The sequence below is a fragment of the Onychostruthus taczanowskii genome, unplaced genomic scaffold (genome assembly GCF_017590055.1).
Source record: "Onychostruthus taczanowskii isolate IOZ18803 unplaced genomic scaffold, ASM1759005v1 scaffold95, whole genome shotgun sequence".
Classification (NCBI taxonomy): domain Eukaryota; kingdom Metazoa; phylum Chordata; class Aves; order Passeriformes; family Passeridae; genus Onychostruthus; species Onychostruthus taczanowskii.
The window spans coordinates 665,149-681,472 of NW_024507546.1; the positions used below are offsets into that span (position 1 = coordinate 665,149).

The 16,324-nt window shown below is 39.4% G+C and overlaps 1 protein-coding gene across 1 annotated transcript; it reads left to right on the top strand.

Moving 5' to 3' along the window:
• The first annotated feature begins 595 nt into the window (after positions 1-595).
• On the top strand, positions 596-14,912 carry SAMM50 (SAMM50 sorting and assembly machinery component). The gene is made up of 15 exons (XM_041426808.1): positions 596-729; positions 2,444-2,554; positions 3,541-3,642; positions 4,098-4,185; positions 4,736-4,842; positions 6,766-6,896; positions 7,107-7,194; positions 7,689-7,817; positions 8,481-8,552; positions 9,718-9,804; positions 11,169-11,239; positions 11,662-11,729; positions 12,562-12,708; positions 13,807-13,948; positions 14,704-14,912. The coding sequence occupies exons 1-15, from the start codon at positions 709-711 to the stop codon at positions 14,747-14,749; spliced, it is 1,410 nt and encodes a 469-aa protein (XP_041282742.1). The 5' UTR covers positions 596-708; the 3' UTR covers positions 14,750-14,912.
• Positions 14,913-16,324: the final 1,412 nt, after the last annotated feature.

Genomic DNA, 16,324 nt, shown 5'->3' on the forward strand with positions numbered 1-16,324 from the left:
TGGGATTTTTGCTTTCTGCAATCAGTTATTTTACAAATACCTTGTTGCATTTAAACCGAAATAATTAAAAACCAGAGAAAGTTGGGTGTGAAGGGAGAAAACAAAGGGTGCATTGTTTCTGAGCTAAAACTAATGTATAGTAACTATACTATCTATAAATATATAATACAAATATAAAAATGAAACACAGAAATATCTAGAGATAATTTAATGCAATGTAAAATAATAGTAGTAGCAATAATAGTAATAATAATTACAATACCAACAATTTTAAGTAAGTTACAACACAAGCTTTCAGTTTCAAGTGCCCAATCTGCCTCCCTGGGTTTGGGGTGAATTCCGTTTCGGCTGACACACACGTGAGTTTGGGGTGAATTCATGGGATCTCGGTGAAACAAACACGTGGGTTCAGGTGAATCTCCTGCGTTTGGGTTGAATTCCCCGGGTTTAGGCTGAATCCCGCGGGTCTATGGTGAATTCCCTGGGCTTGTGCGGAATCCCGCGCTTCCATGGTGAACTCCCCGGGTCTCGGTGGCCCCCGGCCGCAGGAAGCGCTCCCCTGGCCCCGCCCCTTCCGCCGTCTCGGCCAATGGGCGCCGGGTGGGGCCGCCTGTCATGGCCGTCCCCGCGCTGCGGCCCTGAGCGCCCCGAGCCCGCCGGAGCCGCCTAGGCCGCTCACGCGCCGCTACCGCCGCCACCACCGCCACCATGGGCACCGTGCATGCCCGGGTGAGCGCCGGGGCCCTGGGGATCGGCCGGGGCGGGACCCGCCGGGGGTGGGACCCGGGCAGTCGCCCCGGGGCGGCTCGAAGGTCGCAGGGTCCCGCGCTCCTCGCCTCGACCTTCGGGCCGGGCACGGCGCGGCCGGGAGCGGGGCTGGGGCTGCGAGCGGGGGCCGTGTCCCGCCTCAGCCGCTCCGCGCCTCCGAGCCCGCTGATTGTGGCACAGTCCGGCCGGGGCAGAGAGAAGGGGTCGGAGCCCGGGTCGGTGCTCCGAGGCGCCTTCCCTTCCCAGCTCATTTCTGGTGGTTTTATAGAATCATTCATACTGGCGGCTTGGAAGCGACCTTTATGGTCGTGTGGTGACACGTCCCCGCTCCCATGGGCAGGGACACCTTTCACTATCTCGGGTTGCTCCAAGCCCCATCCAGCCTTGCCTTGGACGCTTCCAGGGATGGAGCAGCCACAGCTGCTCTGGGCAATCTGTGCCAGGGCCTCAGCATCCTCCAAGGCAGATAAATTTCTTACTGCTTTTTCCCTATAGAATACCTGGGTCTTTTTCAGGTCTTTCCTGAGGCTTTCCCAGAGCTGACCTCCCCAGGGGGTGGGCTGGCAAGAACGAGGCTGGGGGAAATGAAAATAGAATAAAAACGACCCAAACCAAACAAAATCCATAACCAAGCAGCTGTAAAAAACACGGCGCAAAGAGAAGCGCCCCTGGTGAGACTTGGAGGCTGGAGCCTCGTATTACTTGGAGAGGCTGAGGGACCTCACATGCCTGAAATCATCATGAATAGATGCACAAATATCCAAATCCAGCTACCAGTACCTAAAGAAGAAACATAGAGGTCTAAGTGTTCAGTTTTAAGGCTGAAAAACAACTGCAGGGAGCTGCCTCCAGTTAAGGCTCTAGAGTATGTAAATACCGTGACCAATGTAATTTCTGTTTCAAGATTTTTTGCTTGCATTCTGTTTTGTGTCCATCTGTGGTGTGAACTGCTAGACAATATTGTGTGGAGACAGAGTGTTTCACACTTGTCTGAAATTTGTGGCAGTGGTAGAACCTTCTGTCTTCTTTTAACTGGATTTTGATATGCAACAGCAATTTACTGCTCAGGAAAGCGGCTATTCTGATAAGTCTCCTTTTAGGACTCTTTCAGGTATAATAAACAAAGCCATGCTGTGTTTCATTAAAGTGTTTACCTCTGATGGTCAGAACCTGAGTTTCTCAAGACGTATTTGAAAATAATAAGGCTTAAAATAAAAGAAATACTGAAATACAAAGGCAAATAAATACATGCAAAGCAAACTAACATTCTGAGAACACCCTTTTTATTTTACTGTTTGGCATTCATAGTTTTCTACCTACTAAAACCCAAACTAGAGATGTGACAGCCTGAGCTTTTAGATTTTTTTTAAGAAGGTGGAATTCATCTTTTTACTCAAGAAGCCTGTATTAAAACTTAAGGCTATTTTTTGGAAGAATGCAGAGTATTTTTCAGAAATCATTCAATGTGGAAGCTATTTAGCTTTCATTAAAAATTTCAGCAAGCAGTTAGGTGTCACATGTTCTGGTAATTCCTTTCATTTTAGTTCTCTTTTGCTTTTTTGCCTTAGGATTGGATAAGCCTTCTGTTGAGAACCATGGGTTTTTCTTATTTACAAAAGCCACCAATCACAAATCTGTGTGCTGTATTAAATGCTGTTTTCTTTTATGCTTTCAGAGTTTGGAGCCTCTTCCAATGGCTGGGCCAGACTTTGGTGCCTTGGGAGAGGAAGCTGAACTGGTTGAAGTTGAACCTGAGAGCAAGCAGGAAATTCTTGAAAACAAAGATGTAAGTGCCTGACCAACATCCTGAATTTTTTTTAGAGAAATAAATGCCTTGGCAGTTTTTTCGGCAGTTGGCAGTAACAGAAGGTTGTTTTTGTTTTGCCGTTGTATTATACATGAATACACAGAGTCATACAGATATTTCTGATAGAGTTGTTATTATAATCTTCATAGTCTCTTTTACAAACTCTGGTACAGAATCATAGAATTGTGTAGGTTGGAAAAGACCTCTAAGATCACAGAGTCTTAACTGTTAACCCAGCACTGGCAAGTCGAGCACTAAACCATGTCCCAGGTGCCACATCCACATGGTTTTTAATCCCCGCAGGGGTCGTGACTGCCCTGGGCAGCCTATTCCAATCCTTGACAACTATTTGAACCAGATTTTTTTTGACATTTACCCCTAAAATTATAAGTCACTTAAAAGATTGGAAAAATAAAGGAAATGCAATCACTGGACTCCATTTGTACTGAGTAGTGTGGAAGGTGCTGTGATTTTTACAGTAGAATTGTCTCAGGTGATTATGTATCAAAATGAAAGTATAAAACCTCATAATGGGAGTGATTTTCAGCTGCATTTCAAACTGCACTGCTTCTGTGGTAATGATGATTCTAAAAAAGAAGTAGCAAATAACTATGACTAACTACATAATTCTGTCTTATGTACTTACTACTTGTGTGATTTCTGCAGTTGCTTCTTTGTCCATACAACATTTATAACTAAAACCCCAGCAGCTGCAATCTATCAGTGTTTCTTCTGCTACAACCAGTGTTAACTTTGGTGTTAGAGATCTCTTTTCTTTAATTTTTGTGTTATGGGAACAATGTCCCAGAATCTTAGAAAGCAGTCATTTCTGATGATGTAGGTTAGCAGGAATTAGCCCTAGGAATCACCAGGATTTCTCACAATAATTTTTATGCATTGGTGACTTTGACCCTCGTTATTAGATGCAAATCCAGTACTTGTGTGTAAAGATTTGTTGTGTTTAGGTGGTGGTTCAGCATGTGCACTTTGAGGGACTTGGAAGGACAAAAGATGACATCATCATGTATGAAATCTCTGATGTTTTCAAGGCAAAAAATCTCATTGATGTAAGTGTTGCAGTGAATAACAGACTTAAATTAATTAAATTTTTTTCTCTCTTTTTCTTGCTTTGGGCAACTCCCTTCAGACATGGGGCAACTCTGTCAAGAGCAGGGGTCCCCTATAAGGTGTAACTACTGGAACCTATTTGAATAACTGTTTTACTATTAAAGTAATTAGGAAGCAAACTAACAAAAGGTATGAAGGTATTGAGCCAGATGCTCTGGGTTTAAATTATTTCTGCAGATGCAAGCGTTAAAGTCGTTGTGTTCTGTTTTGAAGGTGCACATGTGTTTATATACAAAATCTGTGAATATTTTACAACTTAGCTGCATTTTAACTAATATATCCTCATTATTTTTTGTTAACCTGAAAGACTCAAAGGGACTAGATTATCTTGAAAGCCCCTTCCATCCCAAATATCCTCTGATTCTATGACTGAGCTACTTTTCTCGTGCTGTAGGTGATGAGAAAATCTCATGAAGCTCGTGAGAAGTTGCTTCGTCTCGGAATCTTTAGACAGGTGGATGTTCTGATCGATACCTGCCAAGGTGTGTATTCCTTTCTTTATCCTCACCTTTATTCTCATATATTCATACCTGTAATATATATTTCCCTATGTAATAAGTTTGACATTTTTTGTGTGTGTAACTTAGTCTTGTATACCTTTATATATATTTTTGATGAACAGGTGGGTGTGCTGTGGATACAAATGTATCTACATCAGTTATCCCTATGAAGGAAATCTGTTAGCATGTGTTTGCATATATGTGTGTGTCCATGAGTGAATTTTCAGCACTTACAATGATTACAGTAAACTTTCCTTAATCCACAGTTTCAAGGAATGTGTGAGGGAAAGCTTGAAAATGTGTCCTGTACTTGTATTGCACATCACATTGGCATGAAATTATTAAAGCCATAATCCTGTGATTGGGTCAAATTCTGCACTCACATCCAAACATCCTTTTCTCAAGCCATTTCCCTTTGTAGCATGGACTTCTTTATGCCTTAACTCAGTTTTCAAATAATTCGAGTAACCTTCTGTCTGCAATTTTTAAAATGTCTGTTTACAGATAACATGCACTTCATTTATTTCTTTAGGAGATGATGCCCTTCCAAATGGTTTAGATGTGACCTTTGAGGTAACAGAATTGAGAAGGTTAACTGGGAGCTATAACACCATGGTTGGCAACAATGAAGGCAGCATGGTATGGATTACTTCAAATTATTAGTAATGCCTTTTGGTATTCCTCTTACTTTCAGTTTCAAGCCTGGCAAGGAATGTGGTGATCCAGTTTGATCCAGCCTTACTAAGACTTTGTCAGGCCTTTGTGCCAGGCTTTTATTCAGCAAAAGCCTGTTTTGAGCTGGGGGGCAATGTTGTAGCTTCCAGCTCAGCATGTTAGTTTTTTAATTCTTGAAACTTCTTGAATTATTTCTTGCTACTATTTAAGATGTTTCATCTACTGGAGAGATTAGTAAGGAATTTGGCATTTTCTTTCTATAAGATATACTTGAAGTATTTTTCTTCTCAGCCAAAATGATTTATATTTGACTGAAATTTTTCTTGTTTTTCTTTTTTAGCCTGGTGTGAATTATTCTGGGCTGTAGGTTTTCATGAATTCTACAAACTTTGGAACTTGTTTTTGTATGACTCAATTGAGGATGCATCAGATTAAAATCTTGTATGAGCCAATATTTACCAATTGCCCCAGGAAGCACCAGCTGTACTGCTGGTCTGTGAATGTGCTTTTACCAGAAGTGCTGCTGTGAACAGGTTGTGCTTGCAGGTGCTCATCCTGCCCCCTTTTTGCCTTCTCACTTGCACAGGGCAGCTGTGCCTGGGGCTGGTGGATAAGCCAGATCAAGGGGCTCATCCTTTTCCTCTTAGGGGTATTTTTAACCTGGATAAGATCCCGCATGACTCAGGTGATGGTGTTTTGCTTGTGCAAGGAGAGTTGGAACTGGTTGAGTTGAGAGCTGCTTATGCAGCTCTCTGCCAGGAGCCAGGAGCCAGGTCCACTGCCACCATCCAGGTCCACGGTGTTGTGGCCTGAGGGAAACCGGCAGGGAATCCTGCCTGTTGCTTCCAGTGCTGCTCAAAACTGACTGAAAGCTGCTTGGGTTTCTCTTTTTTTGCTCAGCTTCCTCTTCTGTTTGATTTTAATTTACCACAGAGTAGTAAAACTTGTGAATGCTCTTAAAAGCATGACTTTTATACACTGATATTGGCAACCCAGATTGTTTCCTTAAGAGGTGAATAGATTTATTTATTCTAATCCCTTTAATTCAGCTGAAGCTTATACATCTAGTACTTCATACTAAAAGCCTTTTCTTTTTATGGCATAATAGCCATCATTACAAAGCTCAGGTTACTGGTTTGCTTCCAACAGCTGTCAGACAAAGGCAGTCAGGATTTGGTGGTTTTTTAGTATTCTTTTCCAGTAGAACACACAACAATAGTGCAGTGGTGGTGTCTGTGCTGGGAGGAAACTTCATCTTTTCTGTCACAGTGCCAAGAGCTGCCTGAAGGATGCAAGGAATTTGTGTCAGAATAGGCAAAACTGTTTCAGCGGTTTCTGGAGAATTGCAGAATTGTGTTGTGTCATCATCAGGTCTGGTTGCAAAAGGATCTTGGTGCTCAAAACAAAACTACAGGAAGTGGCTCCAAAGGGATAATTTTCCCTTGCTTTGGTTCTGATGAACCCTCCCTGACAGGAGTTTTTCCTGAGGATCAGTGGTAGAGTCTGCAGTTGCTGAGCAGCTGCTTGTTGTGCCAAAGATTTGTTCTCCAGGGCTTTGAGACGGGCTTGGAGATTTTGCTGGAAGTAACATCAGTACTGATGGCTCAGTGATTAGGTCAGTAGCTACTAAACAGCAATAAAAATTGGATGTTTGATTGTAACTTGCACTGTTGGCTTTTGCTGCCAGTGCAGAGAGAAAACTAACAGAAGAAAAACGCATTCAGTTGCAAGTATTTTTAGATATCGTAATTTCTAATTCTTATGACGTCCCTGCCTTCAGCATATGATTTAGGTGCAAGACAGCAAACAATATAAAATGTTATGGTGTGGGGACATTTTTGTTTGTTTGTCTAATATTTTGGAGTTTTTTTAATTTATTTTTTGTAGGTGCTTGGGCTCAAGTTCCCAAATCTCCTTGGACGTGCAGAAAAGGTGACCTTCCAGTTCTCCTATGGAACAAAAGAAACTTCATATGGCCTGTCCTTCTTCAAACCACGGCCTGGAGACTTTGAAAGAAAGTAGGGGATGTGTTTTTCGCTACTTCTTTTTTTTTAGTGAAGGAATATAAAACAATTAATAAGATCTTTCATTGAGTAAGAATTACATTTATTCTTTCCTGAGGGTCTGGTAATGATGTAGCAGAGCTGGTTTCTTAAATTTTTGTAGTTATTCAGAGCTGTACCTTAGATAGTTTCCCTTTCAAACCTGCCAGTAATGTTGTGTTTCAGTTTTTCAGTTAATGTATACAAAGTAACTGGACAGTTCCCTTGGAGCTCTCTTCGAGAAACAGACAGAGGAATATCAACAGATTTTAATGTGAGTGTAGCACAAGTGTAACACATGCTTCATTTACATTTCAGTTGGGCTCTTGGAAGTACTTGTTTTACTTTTTGAATAATTGAATAAATCATGCACAGGGCTGACTTGACTTTATTTGAAAGAGGTCAGTGATTTGAAAATGACAGAGGTCGTGCATCTTGGATTTTTTTGTTACAGTTCAGTCTCATTTTGGCTGTATAAAAATGCCAGTATGTTTTTCTTCAATTTTTTTAAAAGTATCATTTCAGAGAGGCAGCTAACTGCCTCATTTACTGTATCAGCTCAATTCAAGATATTTTTCATTTGGAATGGATTAATTAGTGTGCATCTAACTCTCTTGGCTGGAGCAGAATTAGCATAACTCTGAAATGGAAAAGGGTTTCTCTCTGTTTCAAGAAGTTTGGAAAGAAAGCCATAGACTCAAATATAAAAAATACTTACTTTAATTTTGTAACAATTGTTTTAATGACTTTCTAAATTCTTTATTGTAGTTTCCCATCTGGAAGACCAATCACACAGTGAAGTGGGAAGTTGTGTGGAGGGAGCTTGGCTGCCTTGCTAGAACAGCATCCTTTTCTGTTCGAGAGGAAAGTGGACACTCTCTAAAATCTTCTCTCTCTGTAAGGCTTTTTCATTGTAATATTTTAAAAACACAGGACTTTGAGTCATCTCATACTTAGGAGTGATACCAAAGGAGCTTTTTGTCTTTGGAGGGAATGTGTTTTCCTTCAGACATCTTTTGCTGTGTCTGGTCATTGCCATGGAGTAATCCAGGAGGCCCAAAAGGAGAACAGGGAATTAAGGGAACTATAGTTGACTGTTAGGCTTTGGCTTGTTCTCCCTCTGTCTCACCTGCTATCTCTTTTTGCAGAATTGCTTTGTTTTGTAGCAGACAGGAAGAGTTAAACTTCCTCATCTTAAGCCTTTTGTAAACATTCTCTCCGATGCCAGCTTCTGGTCTCTTGACATCTTTCACTTACAGCTTACAAACTGTAGGAGATAAGCTCTTTGCAGACTGGTGGGTTGCAGTTGGGCTGCTGCTCTGTTTCTGGTGCGTGCCATGGGCAGAAAATATAAATGTATGCATTTCATGTGGCCTGTAAATGTCAAACAAAGCCAGTCTGTAGGAGTATTGTTCCCAAATCCATGCAGCTACACTAATCTTAGCTGGAGCTGTGCTTGTGTTCCACTGTTTGCACGGTTTTGGAAGGAAAATAATGGTGTCACTCCGAGGCGTTCAACAGATATAAGAACCTAACCCAAATATTTTTTCTTCTTTTCAGCATGCCATGGTAATTGATTCCCGGAACTCCTCAATCTTGCCAAAACGAGGTGCTTTGCTGAAAATTAATCAGGTAGCTTAAAATCGCTTGTGCTGTTGTTGGGGTTTATCTGTGTGTTCAAATAAGTCTTAGTTTATCTAATTGACGTTCGTGTTAAAAACGTCTAAAGTTAGAAATTAATCCAAAATTGACTAAAAGACAGTGCAGCCTGGTAATTACCTTTTCTGTTTACCCAGTGTGCCTTTTAAAATCATGAAACTTTTTTTTATGGTGGAAAATTTTCATTTGTATGGCATTAATCAAATTTACCCAGTGTGCCTTTTAAAATCATTAAATTAAACTTTTTTTTATGGTGGAAAATTTTCATTTGTATGGCATTAATCAAAGAGCACAGCCTCTCCATCAGCATTAAATTATTTATTAGCTGAGAGACACTATCCCTGACAGTATTTGCACTACACTTTCAGTGGGTATTAATCAGCCCTTCTTTTTTTAACACTGTCATGCACAGACTGCCAGGCTGTAGTCCTGTTGCTACTTACATAATTTCTAAGTCTGAGAGTTAAAAATTAAAGACTGGCCAAAAGTAACTCTCCAAGGCATATGCATGTATTATTTTGGCTGAGAAAATATTTTTCCCTCTTGTTACAGTCAGAGCCTTTCTAAAAGTTGGCTTTTCTGCTGTATGAGTAATACTTCAGAAGCATTAATTTCTCTAGTGCTTTAGAGGCAGATTTGAAATGCCACTAGAATTAAAAGTAAGCAGCAGTGAACTGTTGTGAATGAGAAAAGTGGTTGTAATTCAGGGTTAAGGTACTGTGTCATTTGTTAGATCCTGCCTCTAACACTGAGTTAGTTCAGTCACTTCACGAGAGCTGAAAATAACAAATTGTGTCATGCCCTTCTTCACCACATGAAATCTTCTCAGATATAGGAAAATACAGTCTTGATTTTGGATGCTGTATTTTCCAGCTTTGTTCTGTCTTTTTTCTATCTTACCTTCATTTACAAAATGGCTTGGAAAGCAATAGATCGGTTTAAAGAAAAAAAATGCAGCTCATTATTCTGAGGCTCAGAGGTTCATGCATGGCTCAGTCCAAAAATCAGCTGCCTCACCATGCTAATGTTTCTGTTTTTCTTGTAAAGAAAAATACTGCCTGTGCTGATGCAGACATGCTGAACTTTTAAAGAAACATATAATATCTATTGCAACTTCTATAAATTTATGTCTTTGCAGGAGTTGGCTGGCTATACAGGTGGAGATGTGAGCTTTCTGAAAGAGGATTTTGAATTTCAGTTGAATAAGCAACTTCTCTGGGATTCGGTAAACTTTTTAACGATACTTTAGTAATTGACATGAGGTTTTTCTGTGTGTTCAAGTAAGTCTTAGTTTATTGAATTGACGTTCATGTTAAAAACGTCTAAAGTTAGAAATTAATCCAAAATTGACTAAAAGACCTATGTTTTATGATTATTTTCCACTATGGATTATGAATAAAATTGTGAAAAATGGCTGGAGTAGATAAATTGATTCTGTTTTCTGGAAAATGGTCTATCTGTATTTTTAACTTTATGTTCGTGCTGTGCACAATCACTTGAATAGTGGAAATTTTGGAGAGAACTTGTTTCACAGTTAACCATAAAAATGATTTTCCTTACAGAAGTTCGTCATGTCTGTTCTTTGAGGTCTTCCTTAGGAGGGATTTTTCAAAAACCTTGGAAGTTTTTGAAAAACTTAAAAATTTTAAACCTTCATGAATGTTCTGTATAATCTTGGTTTAATTTCCTTTTTAATTGAAATGTTGAATATATAACTATTCATCTTGGCATCATAACTTGCAATTGTTTCTTGTGTATAAGGTTATTGAGAAAAAATGGGTAGGCTGATTTCAACAGCATTGATTTAGTATTAGGTGGAAATAGGATTTTGAATTGAAATACTGAAAAACTGAAATAAGAATTTCAGCATATCCCAGGAATGTTTCTAACTGAATTTAGAAAGAAGTTTTTTTATCACATGAAGATAGTGCAATAAATTCTTCTCAGAGCTGAATGGGGAATTAAACAGCAACTTGCATCATGAAGATTTAAAAGTCAGGGGTTACAATAATTTCTATCCCAAAGGTATTGGCAAGAGATGTCACTGTCTATCAGTAATACTTTTATCTGGCACACAGACAGCAAGCAAATTATTAAATCTATTTATTTCAGTGACTTGAATTGCAAGAATTACTTTTTATAGATAAAGAGTAACTGTAGTTTATTTGATGTTAGTATAGTGAGTTGCAGGAGGTGGTTTCACATAATTATAATTTACAGACAGGTTACAATTGTACGTTTTCGGTAAGTGCTTGTTGGACACAGTATCCTGTGGGTTTCAAATTGCCAGGAATAATTGATAGCAGTGTTGTCTTAATTCAAGACATGAAAATTCTCAAGACAAGAGGTGCTGGATGAGGTTGAGTGCTCTCTTAAGCTGTTGTGGAAGCTATATTGACATTTTCAAGGCACAGCACTGCATGAAAGAAAGAGGGCAGCAGCCATCAAGAGTTTCCTGAAAATCCTGTTGCAAATCTGGCATACAGAGTGTGATATCCACAGGATGTGAGCAGCTGTAACTCTGGGAGACTGATGGGAGCGCTGCCTGAGGAATAAGTACTAATAAACAACTTGTTTTTCTCTCCAAAGGTTGTTTCAGCATCATTCTGGGGCGGAATGCTGGTACCTATTGGAGACAAGCCATCCAGTATAGCTGACAGGCAAGTTTTTTAAATGTTTGGGGTTTTTTTTCCAGTCAAAAGAGGTATTGTGTATAGAAAACTGCACAAGAGCAGAAAACAGTAGTAGTTCTGAGGAGAATAAAATGTTTGTAATTAGCTGTAATTGCATGTTCATACTGAAGCCATTTTCGTATTGGGCTGGTAAAAATTTATAAATTGCTGTGTAGTAGCTCTGCCTAGTCATATTTATGGTTGCAAAATGGTATTTAATGCCTGCAAAATTCTGTAACAGGCATGGGTTTATTCAGACACAAAGCCATATTGTAACTCTGTAGCCAATTTTACCTTCTAATGCGTTTAAAGATTAACATTTAAACATGCGTTTAAAGATCACATTACTAAACCTGTTACAAAATCACCTTTAAGTGAAGCATTAAATTAAATTTATGTGTATTCACTAGGTTTTACCTTGGTGGACCAACAAGTGTGCGTGGATTCAGTATGTACAGCATTGGACCCCAGAGTGAAGGTCTGACACTTTTAAGTCCCCCTCCTTTGACAATACTGTAAATATTAGTGTGTCACAGAGAGTCCTTAAACCTTGTATAAGCTGAAAATAATTACACTCGTTCTCTACTTTTGAGAAGTGTTATGGCTTTGATATGTTGTTTACAGATCAGTTCACCATGGGATAAAATCAGGCAGTTCTTAGTTAAGCTGTGATTACCTACTAATTTTATAAACCGTGTGTGTGTGTGTGTGTGTGTGTGTGTGTTCAAACTTGCACACTTCCAGTGTGTCATTTTAATTCGCAAGCAACCTTCAGGCTGGAAAAGTTTCCAAAACGTGGTTATAGCAACAGTTTGTTTGATACAGCCTATGTTCAGGTAGCTTAGGGGAAAGATAATCTACTCAGCAGAGGTGTTTGGAGTGCCAGGAGCTTCCTCAGTTCTATGCCTTACTCTGCAGTTATCAGTGGATTCAATATCCAGTATATCTTGAAATTAATAGTTCAATTGTATCAATTGCCCATTTTTATTACCAAGGGAAGTATTGCAAAGGTGGTCAGGAGTAATTCTCATGAACTGTCATGCTGTTCTCTTGAGGGAAGGAAGAAAAATGTATTTCCCTTGGAAGGTTTAAAGAAATGTGGAAGTTCGAATTTTTCAAACTAATAGTGGTGAGTTTGGAGTGAGTCGGAAGCAAATGGGAAGAGTTGTAAAGGGTAGAAGTGGAATATAGACTTAGGGAATGTAAAACAACTTACAGATGTGGTTTTGTACCTTTAACAAATGATTCCTTCCATATGTTCCACAGTAAATTAAAATTAAAACGTTTATTCCAACATTATGCCCAAACAGGTGATTATTTGGGAGGAGAAGCCTACTGGGCTGGAGGGGTACATCTCTACACCCCTCTTCCTTTCCGGCCTGGCCGCGGAGGATTTGGAGACCTTTTCCGAACACATTTCTTCCTTAATGCTGGAAATCTCTGCAACCTCAACTATGGTAAGACTCAACAGAATTAAAAAACCCTCTTCTCTTCTTATGAAAGCAAAAAGGAAAGTTGTTCTGTGTGTGTTCAGTCAGAGGCACTTTGTTTATTACGTATATTTTGGTGCCTGTCAAAAACCTGCTGCTTTTAACTTATATATTTGACAGATTGCCAGTAGTTTATTTAGCTCTCTCCATAATTTGCTGCACAATTTGCAGGAAAGAGAGCCAGGAGGGTAATGGTAGTGTTGATGAATAGGTGATGTTTGCAGACCAGCGTGTAACTAACACTTGCTATCTTACACCATTCTGAAGGGAGAATGAAAGATGATGTTTTAGTGGGGTTCTGGTGTTTACTGGGATGAACTATAGAAAAAGCAGCGGCATTAGATGAGGGTGTGGTAGCTGATGGGACTCTTTTTCCTCCCATGCCCTAACTCTATTCAGGATACATTTCAGTGTATTAATGTATGACTTTTCAATATGATTTCCGTCAGTTTTAGAATGTGATATTTGTGATATTTGATGTCTGCCTCACTAGATGTAAGAAAGGTGACATCCGTATGGGAGGGAGATAATTCAATCAACTTAAAAATAGTAGAGACCCACTAAATCATAGAATAGGGTCCCAGAATGGTTTGAGTTGAAAGGGACCTCAAAGCTCATCTTGTTCTCCCACCTGCCATGGGCAGGAACACCTTCCACTATCCCAGGTTTCTGCAAGCCACATCCAGCCAGGCCTTGGACAGTTCCAGGGATGGGGCAGCCACAGCTTCTCTGGTCAACCTGTGCCAGGGCCTCAGCACCCTCACAGGGAAGAATTTCTGTCTCATATCCAATCTAACCCTCCTCTGTCAGTGTGAAGCCATTCCCCCTTGTTCTGTCACTCCAGGCTTTTGTCAGTCTCTCTCCATTTTTCATGTGGGCTCCCTTCAAGTACTGGAAGAGAGAAGTAAAGACATTGAAGTCTTTAATATTCATTTCCTCCTTCTCGCTAGTAGGTGCCCTATAGTGGGACATAGAGGCCAGCCAACAGTGCAACTGAAATCACAGTATTTTTATTCTAGTTATGCTCTCTTGTTATGCTGCTCATCTGTTGCTGTTTGACTGCAGGTGACGGTCCCAGGGCACACCTGCAGAGACTGGCAGAGTGCATCCGCTGGTCCTATGGCACAGGAATAGTGTTGCGCCTGGGAAACATCGCCAGGCTCGAGCTCAACTACTGCTTCCCCATGGGAGTACAGGCTGGAGACAGGTTGGTTTGGTACACCAGCTTCTGCAGAGGTTCCTGCACTCCTGTCTGCTTTCTCAGAGAGAGTTGTGCTGTGTGGGTTTGTTTAGTCCATACCTACAGAGACATTCAGTGCTGCTTTCCCAGCCCGCTTTATTCACTTTGGTTGCACAGTTGGATTAAGACTTTGGCTCCCAATTGCCACAGTTCATTTACCTTGAGAGCAGCTCTTGATAAGTGCAAATACCTGTGCAGCAGCTTCATTTCTCATGGGGAAGTGATCACTTAAACAGCTTGTGGGGTGTTCTTAAGCCTTCTGAACCCAAATGATTGGATAAATACCTAATTTGCTGTCTTTGATAAATACTTAGCTTAATGTGTTTGCTTGAAAAACAAAAACAAGTTTATAGATAAAGAGAAAAGAAGAACAAATTCATTTGTTAGCAGCCAATTATCCTGCATCAAGCAAATACTATAATATGCAGTAAAAAGCTTCGGGAAGCCTTTTCTTGTCTGTGAGTATTGTGTGAGATATCCAGTCTTTCATGCAGGAGGAGGATTGTTTCTGTGAGCAGTGTAAATGTATAATAGCAATTCAAAATTATGGGCTTTACTTGGAAATGTAAATGCTCCATACAGATGACAGATTGTCACAACATTTATTTTAAAAAAAACTTTGTCAGCTAAAACCTTTGGAATTTGGGGATAGGAAGAATTTATTTTCATTTCATTAGTAATTTATATATCACTTACATTGTTTATTGTTTGTTTCTTTTCAGGATATGTGATGGTGTTCAGTTTGGAGCAGGAATAAGATTTCTATAATACAGAAATATTTTACATCATGGAATGAAATTCTGCTTTGGAGATGAAATCAAGACTATAACATAATTCAAAATGGTCCTTTTTCCTTGAAATGCAGATATATAGCTGAGTGATTTTCCTCTTGGACTCCACAAGAAACTCTATTAAATAATTATGCTCTAAAGGTTCATTGTACTTCTGATTCTTATCAAAGATGGGAGAGTGTTTGTAGGAGTCTATCTTACAGCTTTTAGTTGTTAGTTTTTACTTGAAGTATTAGAGTTGTGTCAGATATTGGTTCTTGGATATAGTTCATATCATTAGAGTTTTATTGGTCTGCGCAGCCTTCCCTCCTCCAACCACAAGTCCTTGAAAAAGCTGTTACAAGTCAAAAATAATACCATTTTAATGGTTCCAAATGAATCAAAATGTTCTGATTTTAATACATTTTGGTTATAAATAATTTCTGTTTAAATGCCTGAAATGTGAATTGCATACTGTAAAAATTCAAGTCCTCTGTCTAGCACAGTAAATACTAAAATTAGAATTTTGAAAGGTTCAGGACTCTCAACTTTGAGTGTTTTAATGCTCTCACCAAAGCTGTTGATTTATGTCTTGCAAAAGCAGCTTTTTGTAGCAGTTGCAAAAAGTGACTCCAGACATACAAACGTGTGGAACTACCTGGTTTCTCTTTGTGCCTTTCTCCTGACTTGTTGAGATGCTAATTTCACCTCTGACTTTATCACTTGGGGTATAATCCAATTTATAAGGACGGACTTATTCACTATTTCAGTCCTACCATCTTTGGAGGTAGTTGCATACTGATTATTTTTATGTGTATCAATCTGTGTGGTCATGCTGTGAGAATATGAACTTGGAGTGCACTTTCCCTGTATCTACATTCACTTTTGTTGTTAAGTGTAAGGCAGGTTTAAAATCACAATACAAAGAAGATTCTGGGGGAGCAGAACATAAGTACATGAGCTGTTAAACTCCTGGATTTTTTTTCTGCTCAGCTAAAGACAGCTTTGGACATGCTGGTGCTCTGCTTGAGTTTTCTGAATATATCAGGACTGCCATGAAAGCTCATTCCAATCAAGTCAGCACTCAAACTCTACCCTTTTTAAAGAGAACACAGTTTTGTACATTGCTTTAGCATTGGTATGTGTTGCTGTTGGTGTAATGCAGTAACTAAATCTGGTTTAGTAGATAATTCTCTAAAATATGAAGGCTACATACTGGACTGTCTGAATTTGCAGAGCTCTGCTTGATTAAACATCCTTTCCCCCTTAGCAGCACTGGGCTTACAGATGTTCAAAATGGTATGAATGACAGAAGTCAGCTGTTTCAAATAGCAAAATTTAATCTAAAAAAACATTTTCAGTGTGTTTTATCTAACAGATACTGTAGCAAGTACATATTTAACCTAGCATTTTTGACGATTGTTTTGTTGTTATGAGATAACATATGAAACTATGTTAAGAATGTCAGCAAATGTTATTAATTTTTTCCAGCACTATCCACATTTTGACATATAAAAGTATTTTTAATGTGAATGTTTAGATACTAAAATACTGTTAGGGTTTTTTCCTCAGA